The sequence below is a fragment of the Balaenoptera acutorostrata genome, chromosome 1 (genome assembly GCF_949987535.1).
Source record: "Balaenoptera acutorostrata chromosome 1, mBalAcu1.1, whole genome shotgun sequence".
NCBI classification, from domain to species: Eukaryota; Metazoa; Chordata; class Mammalia; order Artiodactyla; family Balaenopteridae; genus Balaenoptera; species Balaenoptera acutorostrata.
The window spans coordinates 38,934,945-38,955,888 of record NC_080064.1 but is presented as its reverse complement, the minus strand read 5'-3'; the positions used below and the strand labels follow the sequence as shown (position 1 = coordinate 38,955,888).

Genomic DNA, 20,944 nt, shown 5'->3' with positions numbered 1-20,944 from the left:
GGCCTGTTATGCTAGCAGATTTTGATGGTTAAAGGGCCTGGCAAGGGAACACCTCTTAAACTCAGATTACATGAAGCTGAACCTGGGCAGTGAGAAGCTCTGTGAACAGGAGCTGTTGGATTCTGGCACATACTTATGAAGCTTCCCGTAGTAATCTAGTAATTTGGTTCCTTTTGCATCCTTTTCATGGGTGCCCATGTGATCTTCCTGAGACAGTGTTCTCATCATGTTATATCTCTGCTCAGAAACCTTGGTGGGCCTCGTTGCCTGCCATATAGACTTAGGACTCTTCAGCCTCATGGATGAGTCCCTCCATAATCTGTTCCCAAATCTCCCTCCTGCCCTGTTTCCCTTTGTTCTCCCAAACCTGCACCCTGTGGCCCAGGCAAAATAAACTACTTTTTTTTTTTTTTTTCTCAAGTACTCCCTGCATGTTCCTTTGCCTATATTCCGTCTTCCTGAGGTTCCCACCTCCCCATCTTTCAAGGCCTGTGTCTCATGTAGCTTGTCATTGAAGCTTCTCTGGTCACCCCTACTGGATTAGTTGCCCCCTTCCCATCTTCCGTAGCAGAGGCTACACCTCAAATATAGCTCTTATTACAGTCTGCTTTGGGATGTGTCACCCCATATGTACTCTGACTACAGTGGTGGAAAGGGATCATGTCTGTTTCATACCTCCTCTGCCTAGCACATAGTAGGCCTCTGCAGTGTGTGCAGTCGAATGAGTCAGTGACATTTTTTATTTACTCGCTTTGGTCTTTGTTTTATGAGCTTTCATGTTCAGAGTGGGCCTTTGTGTTCTTCCTTCTCTTTGTGCCTAAGGAGGGCCCTAGTTTAGACTGATGGTGCCCTAATTACAGGCATCAAAGGTAAGAAAGTGCAGGAATTCTGCACAAGGCAGGATTCTTCATTGCTGCTATTGTTTTCAGGCTCTTGTCTTGCCTTTGCTGTGAGTTTTGTTGGCAGGGAGGTGGTGCTCTGTTCAGGAACCTGCACTGAATGTGTTATAGTTCACACAGGGGAAGGTACACAGGTGGTTTACTAATCAATTGTCCTGGCCTTGCCTTGGTCTTGGCCCCTCTCCTCTGGGAACCAGCAGCTACAATTTTTCCTTGCCAACAGCTTCAGCATCTGGAACAGAAGGCTGTTTGTTGATCATAGAAAAATATACCTCGTTAAAGGTAGAAGGAGCTTGGGAGCCGTCTGGTTCTACTTTAGTTTTACAGATGGGGAGAGGCCCAGAGAGGGGAAAGGACTTGATCAAGATTGGATGAGACATCAGTCAGTGGTGGAGATAGTACTAGAAGTGAAAAGTCCTGACTCTGTTTTTTCCAGTCTACTACATTATAATAAAATTCTAACATTTATTGAGTACTTACTATGCGGCAGATACTGTTTTAAGCGCTTTTTATGTAACATCTCAAAACTCTATATTTTACAGACTTAGAAACTGAGACAGCTAGAAATCATTCAGATCTATTTTCAGGTTCCCCAACTCTGCTTTTTAATATGGTTTTAATGACTGTCGTCTCCTAACCAGTGGGGTGGAACAGTTCTCCAGGGTCACCCTACCTCCATGAGTGAGAGACGTCCTCCCAGCCACATCTCCCTGTATCCTGAAGAGATGTCTTGAGAGGAGTCCAGAGTGTGTTGAAAGAAAGGATGAAAGAATGAAGCAAACCAACATGAGTATTGGTAGCTCTTAGTTTAGGAATATTAATATACTTTAAAAATTGCATGTTGATCAAGTCAGGCAGTGAAAGCAGAATTTTAGAGTAAACTGAGTCCAGGATCTTTCTGTAAAGATGCCCAGTCAGTGGTGGCAAGATTCAGTTTAGTAAACGCATATTGAGCTCTTGCTATGTACAAGACCCAGGTGTTGAGAAATATACACAGAGGAGAACAATGCATTTCCTGCCTTCCTATAAGTAGTTCTCTTTTTTTCCCAATGCACATTCATTTTTTTTATTAGTTATCTATTTTATACTTATTAGTGTATATATGTCAATCCCAATCTCCCAATTCATCCCACCACCACCACCCCCAGTAATTCTCTTCTTAGAGCCTTCTCCCTCCAGTGTGGTTGGCAAGATAGGTAAGTACATAAATAACTGAAATCAGACTGACTATAGTAAATGTAGTAAAGAATGTAAACAAAGTGGGAGTTTGGGAAAAGGAGAAATCAATCCCAACACGACCAAAGAGGGTCTAGAAAGGATTCCTGAAGGTGGAAAATTTATGTTGGGCCTTAGAGGAGGTTCATTCCTGTGAGAAAGAACAGCTTGAGCAGGGGTCTAGAGGTGGGGTGTGTGCGTGTGTGTGTGTGTGTGTGTGTGTGTGTGTGTGTGTGTGTTGGGGAAGAGGAATGGAGTTGGTGAGGAAGGGAAATAAGCTGAAATGATTGATTGTGGCCAAAATGTAGAGAGGGGTGTGGGAAGAAGAACGCTAACATTTATCCAGTCTCTACTCTGCTTTGTGGCCAAGAATATATTAGATGCACTATAATTTATTTAATCCTCAGAATCCTGTAACAAGGAGATATTTAGCCCCAATTTAAAGATGAAGAAACTGGACCTCAGAAAGATTAAAGTGATTTGCCCAAGGTCAGGTAGCTAGTAAGTGACAGAGCTTGGTCCAAACCTATGAGTGTTGGGTTCAGAGATCCATGTTCTTTTCATTATGCTGCAAGACTCTAAATGCCGTGACTGGGGCTCTGTTTATTCTGGCTGCAGAATGGAGGCTAGTCTGGGGCAAAGGAAGTCCGAGAATGGGGACATCAACAAGGAAGCTGTTGGAATAGTTCAGTCCAGGCTTAAACTGTGAGCCACTGACTTAGTATGGTAGCTGCCTGGTCTAGGTCTGCTTGATGAGTTTACTATGTGAGCATTTTGGCAGCTCCTCTAGTACCATTAATCAGTTCATGGCCATCTCAACTACTAGAATCTTAGAGTCAGTCTACAGAGGCTGCTGGTGCCTTGGTATTTCAGGCACACGTTCTAATGTGAGTTTAGCAGTTCATTACAACAGTGCCTGGGGAGGGAGCCCATTTGGCACATACTGTTCCTTCATTTTCTCACCCTCAAATTCAACAAGAATCTATAATGGAGGAAAGAGGACTCCACTTGCAGTCAAGAGGCTGGCATTCAAGTCCTGGTTGTGCTCATTAGCATCTGTGAATCCTCACATCTTAGCTTCTTTCTCTGGAATATAGGGGGTGTTTTTGGTTCACATCTGAGATCTCTTCTCTTGCTGATGTCATGTGTTGCTTTGTTCTTCCTGGCTTGGGGCAGTATAAGGAAGTAGCTGAGAATATGAACTTGGATTCAGAGGGGCTAAGGTTTAAATTCCAGCCGATCACCCTTCTTACAGGGAGACAGTAGTTAGTAGACTGTACGTTGAACTGCCTGGGTTTGAGTCCTGGCTCTGACACTTCCTAGCTGTGTGACTTGGGCAAGTTATATAACCTTCCTGGGTCTCAGTTTCTTCACCTGTAAAATGGGGCTACATATATAACCTACCTTATGGGGTTGTTATGAGGATTGAGATAGCTTATGTTAAACACTTAGCACAGTGCCTGGCACCTAGTAGGTGCTCAGTGGATGTTAGCTTTAATAGTAATACTATTAAAAATTATTATTAATATCCAGTTAGATATTGTTTTTATAGAAAGTATTTTTTAGGGCCATTTTCCCTACTATCTTATTCTGACATTGTTGCCTTCTCTTTCTTTCCATTGTCCCTTCAGGAAAATTTGAAATACAGCCATACCCCATTTTATTGCACTTCGCAATTATCACGTCTTTTACAAATTGAAGGTTTGTGGCAACCCTGCATTGTCAGATGATGGTTAACATTTTTTAGCAATATTTTTAAATTAAGGTATATACATTGGGTTTTTTAGACATAATGCTATTGCGTTCTTAATAGACTACTGTATAGGGTAGATATAACTCTTATATGCACCAAGAAACTGAAAAATTTGTGTGACTTGCTTTTTTGTTGTAATTTTTTTATTATGGTGGTCTGGAATTGAACCTGCAGTATCTCTGAGGTATGCCTATACTAGGTTGTTCCATCACAGGACTGCAAAACATGACATGACAGAAAGTGCCTGTAGAAAAAAGGGTCAATTAAAAGGATATGGGGAGGGGGAGGGGTGAAATGTGACAGGGTGAGAGAGTGTCATGGACATATATACACTACCAAATGTAAAATAGATAGCTAGTGGGAAGCAGCCGCATAGCACAGGGAGATCAGCTCCGTGCTTTGTGACCACCTAGAGGGGTGGGATAGGGAGGGTGGGAGGGAGGGAGACGCAAGAGGGAAGAGATATGGGAACATATGTATAACTGATTCACTTTGTTATAAAGCAGAAACTAACACACCATTGTAAAGCAATTATACTTCAATAAAGATGTTTGAAAAAAAAAAAAGTCAGTGGCTTATTAGAAAATCTTACCCGACTTGTGTTTTCACCCACCTGGTCTCCACAGCAAACAGGAACAGAGCAGCATATTCATTTCCTTTTGCACAGCCTTCAACAAAAGTGCTCAGCGGGAATTCCCTGGCGGTCCAGTGGTTCGGACTCTGTGTTCTCACTGCCGAGAGCCCAGGTTCAATCCCTGGTCCCGGAACTAAGATCCCACAAGCCACACAATGTGGCCAAAAAAAAAAAAAAAAGTTTTCAGCAAAACCCCTCCAATTCACTCGTCAAAAAGTACAATAACAGTATCTTTGGAAAAGTGGTGCCTAATTTGGTTCTTCTTTCTCTTTAGCTTAAGCCTCTCTGGCCTTAACTTAAGCTATTTCTTCTTGTTCCATTTTCCATGAATATGGAAAAGTTCCCTCTGATTATAAAGGGAGGATGAAATCAAGGTTTTCTCATGAGAACCTTTTGTAGACTTAAATCCAGAATCGAGTTGGGCCTCATCTTCTCTTCTGCAGGCTAAACAGCCTTGGTTTCTTTTACTTCACTCTTAAAACCTATTTTCCGTTGCTTGGATCACATTGGTCATGCTTCTTTTCTTTTTCTTAGGTCTTTCTACTTCTTGGCAGTGACCCAGACTGCGCTTAGCTGCTAATAAGAGTCCAACTAAAACAGTTTAAGGGAGGAATAATTTCAGGTGTTTTCATTCATTCATTAACATTTATTGGATGTTTTCCCCATGTCAGGCACTGTGCTAGGTGTAGGGGACCCAGAGATGAATCAGACACAGTCTCTGCCCTGTTGCTAGCTCACAGTCTAAGGGGAGATGTGCAGTAAAATGTTACAGGTGCTATGATTGAGTTATGCACAAATGTGGAAAGCTGGAAATTGTTTAGGGTAGTTAGGTAGATACTGTCCGTTTTGCCTGGGCTATAGGTGAGGACGTCTATAGAGGAGTGGTAAGATATAATGCAGGAGGGGTGGGTTAGGGCAAGATTGTGGAGGCCCTGAGTGACAGCACAGGAGCTTGGTCATTCCAGAGGCAGTAGACCCCCATTAGACGTGTTGGAGCAAGGAAGTACCAGGCTCAAATCTGGCTTTTTGTACCAAGGACAGAGATACCACAAGCTTGTCTGTCCTGTCTGTCCACCGCTGATGTTTTATGGGGGGAACCCTTGTTTGTATACTTGGTTTTTTTTTTTTTTGCTCTAAAACTTCTGTAGAGAGACTAGTTCTTGACCTCTGAAAAAAGTTCATTCTCTGTACAGCAGGAAATTCATGAATAATTGAGAGAGAGTTGGGTGCCTGGCCTGTTTAAGACCCAGTGGCAGGCCAGTCTGTGAGGTTTGGTCTGGCCGCATTCACCCTTTCCCAGCCCTATACGAGGAAGAGGTGCAAGAATGAGGAGAGGGTTCCAGGGCTCATATGGGTATTTGGTAAGGAATGCTAAGGAGATTCAGGTAGTGTGAGAGTCAGAAGTTCTTTCTGAGGAGGAAAAGAGGCCCAGTGGAATTTGGAATGGTGTCAGAAGGAATCGGGGCAAACCAGGCACTTAGAATCCTGGGTCATGTGTCTGAAAACCTCCAAATTCTATCCCTGCCTTTGTACTTTGCTCTCAGTTCATTCTCTCCTGCTGCCCAGTTGTGGTTTACAGAGTGTCTGGATTGCTTTCCAGGGTCACAGCTGATCTGGGGAAGCCATATCCCAAGCTAGAGTAATAATTACTATTTATCGAGTGCCTATTATAAACCAGGCACTGTGCCATGAACTTGATACACATTAGCTCGTTTAATTCTCACAAAATCCCTGTCATGTAGGTGTTACTGCCCCCATTTTATAGATGATGACAGTGAAGCACAGAGAGGTTAAATATTATGTCCAAGGCTACCGCATTAGTATATGGTAAGGCCAGACTCTGAATCTAGGCCTCAAAAGCCCATGCATTTTCTACCTCCCCAGCCCTAGAGTGGCTCCAAACAGCAAAGTAACAAAGTCCGTAGAGGAATTGTGAAGGTTGTTTTTACTGTAGGCCTACTAGAGATGTGTGTGTGTGTGTAGCGGAATGGAGTTGGTGAGGAAAGTAAATAAGCTGGGTTGGTGCACTATGGCCTACAGGCCATATCTGGCTCACCACCCGTTTTTGTCTGGACTGCAAGCCATTTGCATTTTTAAATGGCTGGGGAAACTTCAAGAGAAATTAATATTTTGTGACACAAAAATCATATGAAATTAAAATTTCAGCATCCATAAATAAAGTTTTATTGAAATACAGCCACAATCACTCATTTTCCTATCATCTCTGGCTGCTTTCACTCTGCAAAGGCAAAATTGAGTAGTTGTGGCAGAGACCATGTGACACACAAAGTATAAGATATTGACTGTCTGGCCCTTTACAGAAAACAAATTGCCGACCTTTACTATAGGCAACAAGAAGGGACCAAGGGGTTTAAACCTGTGGCAAGACTGAAGGCAAAGAGTTAAAGTCAAGGTGTTCAAGTTTGTCCCTGGAAGCATTGTGGCCATAGGGAGAGGGAATGCAACCTGAGCTTCTTTGGGCCCTGGAAATAGTTTCGTTGGGCCACAGAGATTTGTTTGGGAATGAAAAGCACAATATGAAGGATAATTCTATGTGCTAACATTCTCTTTTGAACAATAAAGAAATATTTTGTGGATGAAGTAATTCATTCAGATATTTACTGGAGCCCTTTTTTGTGCCAGATACTACATTAGGTGCTGGAAATACAAAGATGAAAAAGACATGTCCTTGCCTTTGAGGAGGTTATGGCCTCATGGGAGAGCCACATGTGCATGAGTATAGCCAACTCTAAGCATTACAATAGTATTTAGATGTGGTTTCAATTAAATGCAGAATGAAGTAGAAAAAAGAGGGACTATTCCTGTAATTTGTGGGACTACTTTCAGTAATTTATGATAGGCCTGGAAGGATGAATAGGTGTTGTTTGCAAAGAACTATATACCAGGCTGAGGGAGAGCCTGCCAATGGGAATATATAGAGTTTATGAGGTTGGAGGAGAAAGCAACATTAGAAATGATTTAAAGGTTCTGTGGCTGGGTGACTTGGCAGAATGATATAATCTGATAGAGAAGAAGAGGAAAGGGGAAGGAAGTAGTAGACAGGGGTTGGGGATAAGTCCAGTTTGGGACATGTGATTTGAGGTAATGGTGAAACACATCTGGCTTCCAGGGCCTAGAATTCGGATTTAAACTACATTTTTAGAGCTTTTCCATTGGGAAAAGGGGAAGTACATATTCATTGAGTAGAGAAATTGACAAATCAACTTTGACACATGGTAACTAGAGCCATGAGATTAAAAATAGCAGTGGACATACAGAAAATGAAGTCAACAGATGGAAAACTAGCAATAGTTATGCATTTGGCATAAAACCTTGTTCTTGTTCATGCCACCTGCTGCTCTCAGCATCTACTTTACCCTTCTGACTCTGGTGCCTCCTGCCTGTGAGTCTTGGACCTAACCACTAGGAGATGAAACCAGAGCTCATTCATCTCTAAACAAGTGGACAACAGAAAAGTGGCAGCTTTTACCTTCCGTGTGAGTCTCCTCAGCGAACAGAGGTGCCCATATCTGTTATTCAGGTCCAGTTACATCTTTTTGGTTCTGGAATCTCACAATGGAAGCATAATCCGAAAACTTTTACCCAGACCTTTGTTAAATCTTCAAATGCTTTGTGTCAGCATTTTAAATGCTCCAATTTTAAAGACTGGGGAAATCTGTGATTGCCTTGTGATTACTTACTGGTGTAACACATAGATTTGGGGAACACAAGTTGATCTTTATCTTCTCTGGTCATTTTTTTTAAGTCAGCATTTTAACATCCTTTCTGTTTCTGCTTTCTGAAGATTTTCATGCCAGGTATGATGAAGCAGAGGCCAATGGAAAACTGAAGAATGTCTGCTATGTACAGAGGCCATTGAAACACTTCCTGCAGCTGGAAGACAGCAGCCCCCTGACAGGAGCATTATTGCATTTGGAATTTCAAGTTTACAGAGGGTCTGCTTTGCAAAGTTGGGCAGACCTATAGGTAAGATTGGATGCACGTTTTATTTAACCTTTTAGATTGCATCAAGTTGAAATTGCAGGTTCCCCCACTATCTGAAAGTAGTGTTCCCATGAAACCTTTCTTAAGCAGAAATGGTGTAAAGCAATTATCTTAGGACACTTCTTGCTAACAGATGCACAAAATAAACGGAGGTCAAGCGCAGATGCTCACAGACACAGTTCCAAGCTCTGTCAGCTTGATGCTGAGTGTAGTTCCTGGGGAAGGAGCTTGGCAGTGCCACTCTCACTGCTCGTGGTGCATGGTGCCTCTGTAATGTTCACTGGAAGACAAATGCTGAACCCTATTTTCACTTTTCACCCTTTCTCGTAAATATGAAAATCCTCTTAGTATGTCTTGAAAACAGGTACATACTAATGTAGGTCTTTCAAAAAGCAAAGTGGTGTGAAGCGAACTTTCTGAAAATTGGGAGACCTGTGTCTGATATTTCCAGAGGAAGGGGTGAGTCAGAGACTCCAGTGTTCAGTTGGGCAGCTAGGATTAGCTGAGCTTTCTGGCATGCCTAAGACAGTTACTCAGTAGGGTGGAGCACATTTCTACCAGAATAAACTGGCAGAGAGGGTCATAAGGAAAACTATGCAGTAAGGAAAACATATTTATTCCCTTTTAATTATAAAGATAAAACGACTGTATCATAACAAAACAAAATCAAATACAACAAAAGTATAAAAAGTAAAATTCTGTACCCACTCAATTTCATTCTCCCAAAGTAACTATTGTTAATAATGGCTTGAGATGTATCTTTCCAGGGTTTAAAAATTTGTGACATATCTGAGGACATTTTGAAGTGTTCTATATGACACACTATCCTGAGGTCTCATCATGCCTGGTGGGTTATAAACAATGCCTCATTTGTAGATTGTTTCAGATGAGGGCTAGGTGAGAATGGCTTTAGCCTGTTCTGAGAGTTTTCAGACTTTGCTGCTATGTCACCCTCCTTCAACTGAAGCTTTCCAGGGGCACGGTCTTCCCCTGCTCCCCATCCCCAACCAGCTTCCCTTCCTGAATTCTCCCCTTCTTTGATGGTACTACTGCTCTTACAGTTACCTGATTTTGGTTAATAAACATATATCGAGGTCCCCCTCTGTGCCTGGTTCCATACAGGGCAGTGGGGATAGAGAGAAATTAGACTCTGTGCCTTCCCTTCAAGGAGGATAGTGGTCTTGGACTCCTCCACCATCTCCAGTCATTGGGCAGGACCAGGAACAGCTTTGCCTCTCTGGCTTCATTCCCTCTCCCCATCACACCCCTCACCTCTTCCTCTTCCTTTCTATCCCCACCTCAGCCACACACCTTCCCTGCCTTCCTCCGGGTTGTTGCCACAGCCTCGCTCTGCCCTCTAGTCCCCCTCCAGCCTCCAGTTTGTTTTGCCATCACAGCTGGTTTGATGGCCCTAAAGTATAGCTCCAGTGGGGCCCAGTCCCTCCCCATTGCCTAGAATAGTGGTTCACAAGTGTGCTCGACAGACCCTGGGGATCCTTGAAAACCTTTCAGGTATCTGCAAGGTCAAAACTACTTTCATAATAGTGCCAAGATGCTATTTGTTGTTGCAAAACAACAGTGGGCAAAACTGCTGATGCCTTAGCGCAAATCAAGGCAGTGGCGCTGAACTGCACCAGCAGTCATTGTATTCTTATTGCTATGCACTCACAGTTTTTAAAAAATGCCGTTTTCACTTAAGTATGTCCTTGATGAAGCAGTAAAAATTATTAATTTTATTGAATCTCAGCCCTTGAGTACACATCTTTTTAGTGTTCTGCGTGACACAGTGGAAATGCTCGAAAGCACTCCTGCTGCATACCAAAGCACAGCGCTTGTCTCAAGGAAAAGCACTTGTGAGGTTGTGAAGCTGAACTGCAAGCTGAACTATCTACTATTTTCATTTTTCCTTGAAAGAATGACTGACTGATGGTTAGTGAGGCTAGAAAGTAGGCAGGCACTGGATGTTGGAGGGCCTTGTAGGCCGTATTAATAAGCTTGGATGAGTTGACTTCAGCCTTTTTCAGCTTTTTATACTGTCCTGCTCACACAAATCCAGTCCTTTACTCCTACTTACTATTTCTTTTTCTTTTTTTTTTAAATTAAGGTATAATTGACATAACAACATGATACTAGTTTCAAGTGTACAACATAATGATTTGATGTTTGTGAAATGATCACCACAATAAGTCTCATTAGCATCTATCACCATACATAGTTACAGAATTTGTGTGTGTGTGATGAGAACTTTTAAGATCTACTGTCTTAGCAACTTTCAAATATGCAGTACAGTATTATTAACTGTAGTTGCCATTCTGTACATTCATCCCATGACTTATTTATTTTATGACTGGAATTTTGTACCTTTTGACCGCTTTTACCCCCAATCTCACCTACCCTCCACCTGCCACCTCCAGGAATCACCAATCTGTTCTCTGTATCTATAAGCTTGTTTTTTGGTTTTGTTTTTAAGATTTCACATATAAGTGAAATCCTACGGATCATATAGTATTTGTCTTTCTCTGTCTGACTTATTTCACTTAGCCTGATATCCTCAAGGACCATCCATACTGTTGCAGACTGCAAGATGTCATTCTTTTTTATGGCTGAATACTATTCCATTGTATGTATATGTGTATGTATGTGTGTATCTCCCACTCTGTATCTGCTTATTCATCAGTGGACACTTAGGTTGTTTACTTATCTTTGCTATTGTAAATAATGCTGCTGTGGACATGGGGGAGCAGATATCTTTTCAGGTTAGTGCTTTCATTTTCTTCAGAAAAATACCCAGACGTGGAATTGCTACGTCATATGGTAGTTCTGTTCTCCTGCTTGCTATTTCTTAAGTACACACTCCTTTTACCCCCTCCACCTTTCCTGTTCTCATTCCTTCCACCAGGTGATGCAGTGACAGCTCTGAAAGCTGCATATGATCCCAGAATCAGAACCGAGGAAGAATATGGGCCTGAAGCTAGACCTTTTGCTCCTGGGAATCTTACCATCCCAGCCCTGTTTGAGGCCTGTTGTGAATCACCACCCCTCTGGCACCTTAGTGGGCCTCAAGCTGCTTTCACCGTAGTTGAGTAAGAGACTGCAATCTGCGTAATGCTGCCCAGCCCCACTACACACTGGACTCTGCAGCAAACCTGTGAAATACCTTAGCTCCTTGGAATCACATTAACAGACCGTCCTTTGATCAGGACAAGCTGATTTCACAGGGGGCTCCTTTCAACCACCGTGTGTTAAATTTGACTAGCTTCCATTTGAGTGTACCCTTGACCTTGTCCCCTACGTGGTAATGATACCATCAGAAACCAAATCAACCAACTAATAGGTCAGACAGAAGAAGAATACAGTAGCCTTGTCCTGATACCAGAACTGCCATGGAATAATGTGGTTGGACTGGCTTGTAGCTTATCCTACAAAACAGGCCAAAACACAAAATACAAAGCTATCTCAGAGCAAGGAGAGGAAACTTCTGATAAATTAGATTTTAGATTAATATAATAGTGATAATGTGGTCGTAATGCCCTTGTGTTTAAGCTGGAGCAGTGCCACCCAACCTTTTGGACATCGTAGCACACAGAGAAAATGATGTTGTTCAGCCTGGTGAGAGGATCAATATCTCACTCACAGCACATCAGTGGGGAGGCTCTGTGCTAAGATTTCTAAATTAAAGCATTCTTATTGGTGCCCCACTAACTCTGACTGGCTGTCCCCTTCTGCCTTTCAGCATTAATGTTTAAGTATGCTGTAATAGTCAAAAGCTTGAATTCTGAGCCAGACTGTTTAGATTTAAATCTCAGCTCTGCCACTTAACTGACGATGCGATTGTGGCAAAGTTTTTTGCACCCAGTTTCTTCATCTGTAAAATGTGGATAATAATTATACTTACCTCATAGAGTTGTGAAGGTTAAGTAAGTCAGTATATGTAAAACTGTGGTACTTGTAAAATGCTTAGAACATTGCCTGGCATGGGGTAAGCACCATGTAAGTGTGTGTACTACCACTACTATTACTACTGCTTCAGAGAGGTAAGTGTCCCGGGCTAGTCTCCCCATTCCTCCTCACTGCCTCCTCCTCTGCTCAGATTTCTTAGTCTTGGCCTCTTCCTTAGGAGTGTCCATCCCCCTTCCTTTCATTTCCTCAGTTTCCTTTCGTTTTCTCAGTTCTCCATTTGTTTTGGGGCCCTCAGCCAGCTGATGACTGAGAAGGCAGATGAATTGATAATTACCCTCATCAGCTTACTGTCACCGCTATTCCTTCTCTAGAAAGCTCTAGCGACTGAGGGAACTAGCTCTCACACGTTGAGAAGTGAATCATAGATCTTGAAAAGAACTCTAGGGTGGTTGGGAGAGGAGCATGAGCTAAGTTTGTCAAGCTGAGTTAGCCAGCAAAGTCATGTTCTTGGGGAAGAAGGATCGTCTTTGGTGTGACATACCAGATGTTAGAGCTGGTTAGTTCTCTCTAAGCTCTACCAAAAGGTGGAGAACAGATCTGGTGCCTTTGGGGGCGATGTGGCTCATAAGACCTCATGGAGAAATGCCACAGTTCTTTCAGAAGGGGGGCCTTGAGGTCAGCTTGTGGGCTGAACAGTGGCTCGGTACTGGCATGTTAGGAATATCTGTGGCTCTTGTAGTCCCACTGGGTGAGACCCCTCAGCCGCTCCTCATCTGCTCTGTGAGTCCTCTGGGCCCTCTCCCCATGCAGGAGCCAGGTTGGTGGTTGGATCTGTATCTTTAGCACCTACTACGCCTCCAGTGAATACCTGTTTTACAAAGAAAGGAGAATATGCATCCCTACACTTATTTTAATGGAGAAAACAAGATAAACTTATGCCTAGGAATAGAAACACATAATAGTGATGATGGTGATGATACTGTGGTGGTGAAGCTGCATATGATCTGCCCTTGCTCACCCCTTCAGCTGACTTGTCATCATTCCCCACATACTCTGTGCTCCAGCCAGCCTGAACAATTTGCAGTGGCGCTAGCCGGCCACGCTGCCTCTCCTTCAGGACTTAGCTCATGCACCTCCTCTGTCTCTCTCCCCAGCCCCAACCCTGGCTGGTTCCTGCTCATCCTTCAGGTGTCAGCTTAGCTGTCCCTTCTTCTAGTGACCGAACTAGTCACTAGTGACCTATAGTGAGTTAGCAGCCTGTCTTTTGCTCCACAGCACCTGGTACCCCTGTCATAGCACTTGTCCCACTGAATTGAAATCGTTTTACATGTCAGTGGATTTAAATTCCATAAGGGCAGAGACTGTGTCTTCTCTTGTGTTCTCACTGTCTAGCACGGGGCAATCAGTAGGTGCCAAATAAAAAACAGTATTTGTTGAATGAGTAAGTCAGCAGTGCTTTCACTTCTCCTTTCTTATTTGATCCTCACAAAAGCCTTGTGATCTAGGGAGGCCAGGCCTTACTCTGACCTTATTTTGTATATGAAGAAACTGATACTCAGAGAAGCTAAGCAACTTGCCAAAGCTCACACAGTGTGAAGACCAGGATTTAAAAGGGTGTATCTCAGGTGCAGATGTTCAATGCGTTATTTGAGGGTTTTTTCACAAAGTTTTTCCTTTTAAAAAATAGCATTTATAAAGATAAAAGTTAAAATGCCATTTGTTGTTTTTCCAAGATTATAAAAAATCAGGGCCCCAGTATTCCTGAAATATTTTTTCTTTACCTACTGTTGAATTTCAATATAAAGAAATCTAGGTATAATTTGTAAAACTGTACAATCACACTCTAAATTCCAGTGTGCATTGGAGAAATGTTACTGTGTATTTTGTTGAAAAATGAAAATGGACTGAAACAATAATAGCACTTTAAAAAAGTAATAAACATCATTGTATACAATTTGGAGAATACTGAAAAATATAAAGAAGAAAATAAAAATCACCTATCACACAGAGAAAACTACTATAGATCAGATGTGACGTGGACTTGAAAGGGCAGCATTGTGTTTGAATCCAAGTTAAATCACTAACTAGATGTTTGGTGTTCGGTAGATAATTTAACCTCTGAGCCTCAGTTTCCTCACTTGAAGTATGGTGAAATATTTACTTTGGAGATTAGTGTAAGAATTAGAGATAATGTATGTAAAATACCTGTGCTTGGCACATAATAGGCACTATTTCAGATTGTAGTAGTTTAACAATTTTGTGTATTTCTGTCTAATCTTTCTACTCTGTTGTGTGAGCATACAGACTTATGCATACATATATGTTTTTTTGAAGTGCACTTATATAAGTAGCTCACTGGGTCCTCACAGCATTGCTGGAAAGGGCAGGTGTTATTTTTAAACCTAACCTGTAGATGAGGAAACGGAGACTCTAAGAGGCAAAGTAACTTGGTTTGGGTGCTACGTCTGGTAATATCTGAACCGGACTTTCACTTAGGTATCCTGATGCCAAGCCCACGAGCCTTCCCTGTCAGCAGTGTGCTTCCTCTCCAGCTCTTCCTCGCGGATACACAAGTAGTGGACCGACCGCCAAGCCTGGCCCAAGAGGAAAGCAAGGGCTGGAGGCAGTGAAGTGCTGGGAGCCTCCACGACAGCTGAGGTCTGTCTACAGACATGAAGGAAGTGCTCACTCCCTCCTCTGAAATAGCAGACACATCACCCAATCCTATAGCAAAGACCAGGCTTCTTGCTAGAAAGTTAAGGACCTTTTGAGTTATAGGGCTTTGTTGAGAGGGAGTTTATCAGGGAATTCATAGACTGAGTAAAGTCTTACTCTGTGCTGCCTGCAGGGCAAAGGTGTACCTCCGTTTCTTTCAGCGTGTGCACTCGTTACTTAGAGGGCCTGGGTGACCGGCCTGCACCTAACCCCGAGGATGTGCGTCCTCTCATATCATTCTCATTTCAGTGCACGTTTTCTGATGCCTGGTACATGTCTGACACCACACCACGACTTATAGGAGACGCAGAGATGAACAGGCAAGGATAGCCCTGGCCTTTAGGAACTGTAGAGAGAGCTCAAGGCCAAATAAAACCAGTGCTCTAGTATAGCTGCTAGCAGGGTGTTTGGGAACAGAGGATGGAGCACCGGATTCGAGTTCTGTGCAGTAACGCCATCTATTTGCATAGATTTCAAAAGTGTTTGTGCAAACCTTAACTTACTCTAAGGTGGGGAGACTTTTGAGCTGGGTTTTGATGGCTGAGAGGAGTTCTTAGTCCAAGGGAAGGAGGTAAGCCAGCTTGATTGTGGAGCCTCGCACCCTGAGGAAGCCTTTCTCAAATGATTGCGTGCATAATAAACTAAGGTCCCAATAGAGTGTATGGACAGGCTCCAGGTGAAGAGCTTTCAGCCCTTTGGTAAGATTATGACCCATCTCCATCCCACTCCCCTGCTATAAACAGGGAAGTTAAGCATGTTTTTTTCACTTCACTGTCTTCCTACATTTTTTTCTTCCTAGTTTCAAAAACAACTCTCCTTCAACAAGTTCTGTTTCCAAGGAAAGTCTTAACCATTTGTCCCTTCTGGCGCACCTTCTTCCATTGAAATCCATGCAGAATAGACCAGGTACTCGATCTTTTTGTGTGTGAAGCCATAAAATCTAATATCGTGTATGCGGCAGTGCTCAGAGGTATGCTTCTTCCATGAGAGGCTCCCTCAGCCCTGCTGTGGTGAAAACCAAGTATAAATTGCAGCTAACGGGGTTTTCTAGCTAGAGTCATAAGTATGTCTGAGCGTCCCCCATGAACTGTAACACCGCCAGCTGTCTTGCTGCTCCTCTCCATTGCTGCCTTTGGGCTGTTTTGCTCGTCCTTCGGCCCTCCTTCAGAGTGTGCGCAGGGGAAGGAGGAAGAGAAGTGAATCCCAAATCTGTCCTCTCTGCACTCAGCTCGCAGTGCTGGTGAGAAAATAGATGGGGTGGGGAGGGGTGCCCCTGGACTGCACTCAAGGGCAGGGCAAGAGGGACAGTGGTCCCTCCTTCTCAGCCTGCTGTCCCAATGGCCAGTACCCCTTTCCTGGGGGGCTGGAGATGAGTGACCCTGTGTTTTATTTCTGTAGAATTTCTCACTATGTTGGGCAGCTTTTTTCCTTTTAATTTCCCTTGGTGAGGGTGGATCTTTGGCTGCTGATGTTTAAGTTCAGTTCTTTGAATTCATAGCATGTTGCAGTCCCCAGGTATATCTTGTGCTTGAAGCTGTTGGCTAGAGTAATACTTTGAGATCCTCTGTGGATTCCTTTTCTCCACATGTTGATCTTCTCTAAAGTGTAAATGAAAGTCTGCTGTCACCAGATCCTAAAAATGGGAGGAAGAATGCACCTCAATTGAGCTGTCAGACACTTGGCTGCTTAACCAGGTTCTGGATTGTGGTATTGAAACATGCCATTGTTCTGTGTGCTTTCTCCTAATGGTTGTGTGTACTTGCTTCTGAGAACAGTGTGCAGTAGACATGCATAGGCTCTAATCAATCTTCCTGAGCAGACTTGCCATTTTTCTGATCATGTTCAGCTGGGGTCCTCTGAGAAGAGAGTGGGCCTTTCCCCTCAGTGGGCAAAGAGCCAGCTTCCATTTCAAAATCTCAGAAAAAAAAATCCAGCAACCCAGAGCCTGTGTTTATTGAAGGTTGGTCTAAAAGTCTCTCACATTGTATGCCCCATCAGTGCTCGACCGCCTCTATTTTAGAAGGATGTAAAGGTTTAATCACCCTGGTGGGGATTTAGACCCAGAGACTTCAGAGAAATCTTATTATTTCTAACTGCAGGCGAAGAGTATTAAGGCTCCACTCTGGATCAAGGGCATGACATGTTCTATAAGTAATTTATCTTTAACATGGGAAGGCCCTTACTCGAGTGTCTTAGAAACAGGACTATGATTGGCTGCTGGTTCATTATTCCTCCTTTTCTCTTTCCCCCTCTCAGTCTTCATGCTTATTCTTTCTGTCCCCACCCTTTCCTGCCCAATCTGTCCAATGTCTGAATGTCTGCCTCACAAATCCTCCCTTTAAGGTGGGGAGCCAGGTGCTTGCCAGAGAGATAATAATGTTTTTGCAATAAATGACTGCATCCAGCAACCCGGTGTAGACCCGTCAACTGCAGGCTTCTGAATGGACCCTACCGCCTCCTCTCAAATAAGGAGCTGAGGAGGGAGAGTATGCGCTGGCCTCCCAGGCACTCAAGTCTGTGCTCTTGGACATGAAGGAATTTAGGGCCATCCTCAAACCCACCCCCTGCCCTGTTGTACCGTCACAGAGGCAGCCTCCACTGAGGGCCTTTTGAGTCCCTATGCACATCCACAGGGATGTTATTGAGCAGCATGTGATTTCATTTGCATGGACCCCCCCCCCACAAACCCACCTCCCTTCCTGCTTAAGCTCCCTGGGTCCTGCCTTTCTGGTGCTGAGGCTGAAGGAGGATGTCACATGTGGGATTCTGCTTAAGGATTCATTGTTCAGTTTGGGAGCAGATCTAAATCCATGTGCTAATGAGCTTGGTTACAGCAGGCTTCTGCTATCCTCTTTTAATCTAGCCTATCTGTCTGAGTTCCTTTCCACAGTTAATGATCTATAATGGTTTTGCTTTTAGTTTTGCCTCTTGGGTCAAAACAGATAAATAGCCCTCATAGATATTTTAAAAACGTGAGTGTAAAGCTCCTGGGTCCCCCCCTCCTTTTTTTCCTTTTGGGTGAACTTATCGCTTGATCAGTCCAGTGATATTTCCCTTCCATCTCCTCTTTTCTCCCAGAGATGGGCAGCAGTGAACCCATTCCCATTGCAGAAAGTGACAAGAGGAAGAAGAAGAAGCGGAAGGCCCGGACCACTGACTCCTTGCCAGGAAAGTTTGAAGGTTGGTCACTCTCTTTGATCTCTTAGAGCTGGGTTGGTGGCTTCCCAGACGTGGGAGGAGTGTCCTGGTAGCCCAGGGGTAAAAGTCATAGGCTGCATCATCTTAGAGCCAGCTTCATGGTTCTCCGTGTGATAGGCGTGAAAGATAGGGGTGAGAGAGTTTACAGAAGGAGGTGATAGAGTGCAGGGATGGGAAAAGCTCTTGGATGGTGCACAAGCCTCCTCTGAATGGTCTGAGCATTTCATCAGGGAACAGAAAGGCCAATGTGTCACAGTTGCACATGGAGTGAGATCACCTGGAATGTTTCAACCGCTTTTCAGATGTGATCTTTCCCTCAGCTTGTCTTGGAGGAGCTGCCGAGAGGTAGAACAGCCATGTCAGAGGAAGAGGGAACATCAAGGGCCATGGCTGCAAATGAAACTGAAATCTTCTAGGGAATTCCCTTACGGTCCAGTGGTTAGGACTCTGTGCTTTCACTGCCGTCGCCAGGGTTCAATCCCTGATTGGGGAACTAAGATCCCACAAACCACGTGGCGCGGCAGAAAGAAAGAAAGAGAGAGAGAAAGAGGGAGGGAGGGAGGCAGGGAGGGAAGAAGGAAGGAGGAAAGAAAGAAAGAAGGAAAGAAACTTCAGTCTTCTATAAGCAGAGAATTCAGCTTATAGAGATTGCAACTACTTGTGCTGGATGAGTTTGACTCTGTTTTAATAGTGCATGTTGTGTTCAGGGGACACGATGTTGAGTCGTCAAACATTTTGAACAGTGTGTGTGAGGCACCAGGCTCAGTGCTGGTCCTGTTATCACTGGGCACCAGATGGGATGAAGTGACTCACTGGACACTCCTGCGAAGGACTGAAAGGATAAGTAGCTACTCCTAGGAGTGACCGAGCCCCCATCATCTATTTTGTTTCTTTCATTGTGAAACTTGAAATAGCTTCTCTTTACGGTCCCTCTTTCCAACACTGCAGACATACTAGTGAATTGACTGTTTTGTAGAGTGGTCCTAAAAACAAGCCCTTTATGAGTCAGGAATATTGGACCTCCAGCTACCAACCTATCCTGACACATGCAAAGGCTAATACCCAAGTGTCCATTGTAAGAGAAACACGTCATTTAAAATACTTACAAACAGCAGTGTGCTTTCTTACAAACAGCTGTGAGACCAAACCTTGATGGAACCAACAAGGTGCTTAGTGTAGGTTTTGTCTGTTTGTCTTTAACATTAGATGTGTGTGTATGGCAGAGGGGGTTGGGGAATGAACAAAAGTCCCAAGGTTTTTTAGAATAGTTTCCAAATCAACAGGTCTTTCTCTTTCAATGAACACGAGAGTATTTCCTGTTATTCAAGGATGGCTTGTGCAGTTATGGGGTTTCTCATGACTAAGAGTGATAAAATCTAATTTCACGGTTAAAAGTATTCTGCTCAGTAGTCTGTGGGTTTAAATGCTAGGCTGCCTCAAGAGGAAAAAGCTGACGAATGGAGACCAAGGGAGGAGAGGCCTCGGCAGAGACCATGATAGAGCTATGGCTTCCTTTGGAAGGGGGTCAGAGAGCTTGTGCTCTTTGTGAGGAGCGGGCCTTGGGCAGGCCACCAAAATATACTTTCACCCAAGCCTGTTGCTGTGTTAGAACCGCTGTGACTCAGCACCCTAAAAACCTCAGGGCATCCGTTTGCATCTTACTTCTGTCTCCTATTTCCTGTCGGTGATTTCTGAAAATGTCTCAAAAACCTCCGACTTCCATTGTGTGTGGTATAAAATAAAACAGTGCTTTATTCCCCTTTGTATCACCAGTTCCTAGCACAGAGCTGGGCACATAGCAGGTGCTCAACAAATGAGTAAATGAATGAATGATGTCCATTCAAATCACACCCCTTCTGTGAGGATCCCCCAGACTCCCTGAACAGATTTAACCTTTCCCTTCCCCCACTCTTTTTTACTGTGTCTTGTCCCTCTGTGATAGTAGAGTGCTGACCACTGCCTGGTTTATTCTGGGGTCACTTGTGTATGTGTCTGTCTTCCCCACTGGATCGTGACTCTCAAAGGGCAGGGACTATACTTTATTCCTCGCTGTGTCCCTATCGTGAGTCTAATATGTCGTCTGGCGCATAGTAGGTACTCGGGAAGCATGTGCCGAATTGAACCTCTTTCACTGACCTCATCTCTAAAATGAGGAACAAGATCCTTCAGCGATGTGGCCTGGTTGTTGTGAAGCCGAGTCCCGAGGCGGCGGGGAGCACTAGCCTCTCTCGTCATTGAGAGCTGCGGAGTCCTCGTGCGCCTGCGCTGTCAGACTGGGGAAGCCAAGTGACACAGCTCTTCTTTCCTTCTATGCAAAGGGGTGACTCTATGCAAAGGGGTGACTCATCCTGTTATTCTTCTCACCCATTTCACCTCTAGATACGTACAAACTGACCTCTGAGCTGCTTGGAGAGGGAGCCTATGCCAAAGTTCAGGGTGCCGTGAGCCTGCAGAATGGCAAGGAGTATGCTGTCAAAGTGAGTGTCTCATCTGGATGCCAGGCTTTACTTTGCAGGTAGTCAGTCTTAGCTTGTCCTAAACCAGATAAATTTTATATTCTGTGATATAGTGGCTTAATAAGAATGGGAGCTCTGAAGCTGGATTCACTGGATTCGCTGGTTTCTC

General features: G+C 43.8%; 1 protein-coding gene across 5 annotated transcripts in view; it reads left to right on the top strand.

Moving 5' to 3' along the window:
- Positions 1-20,944, top strand: part of MKNK1 (MAPK interacting serine/threonine kinase 1) — a 53,729-nt gene that overhangs the window by 12,924 nt on the left and 19,861 nt on the right. For 4 of the 5 annotated variants that reach the window (XM_057542899.1, XM_057542894.1, XM_057542912.1 and 1 more), the window contains exons 2-6: positions 8,307-8,488; positions 14,903-15,064; positions 15,921-16,027; positions 18,200-18,301; positions 20,699-20,796. In XM_057542899.1, the coding sequence (XP_057398882.1) occupies positions 16,012-16,027; positions 18,200-18,301; positions 20,699-20,796 (216 nt within the window). In that variant the 5' untranslated portion in view covers positions 8,307-8,488; positions 14,903-15,064; positions 15,921-16,011. Of the gene's footprint in view, positions 1-8,306; positions 8,489-14,902; positions 15,065-15,920; positions 16,028-18,199; positions 18,302-20,698; positions 20,797-20,944 lie in introns of those variants that run through there. The other variant, XM_057542905.1, reaches the window with a different exon arrangement.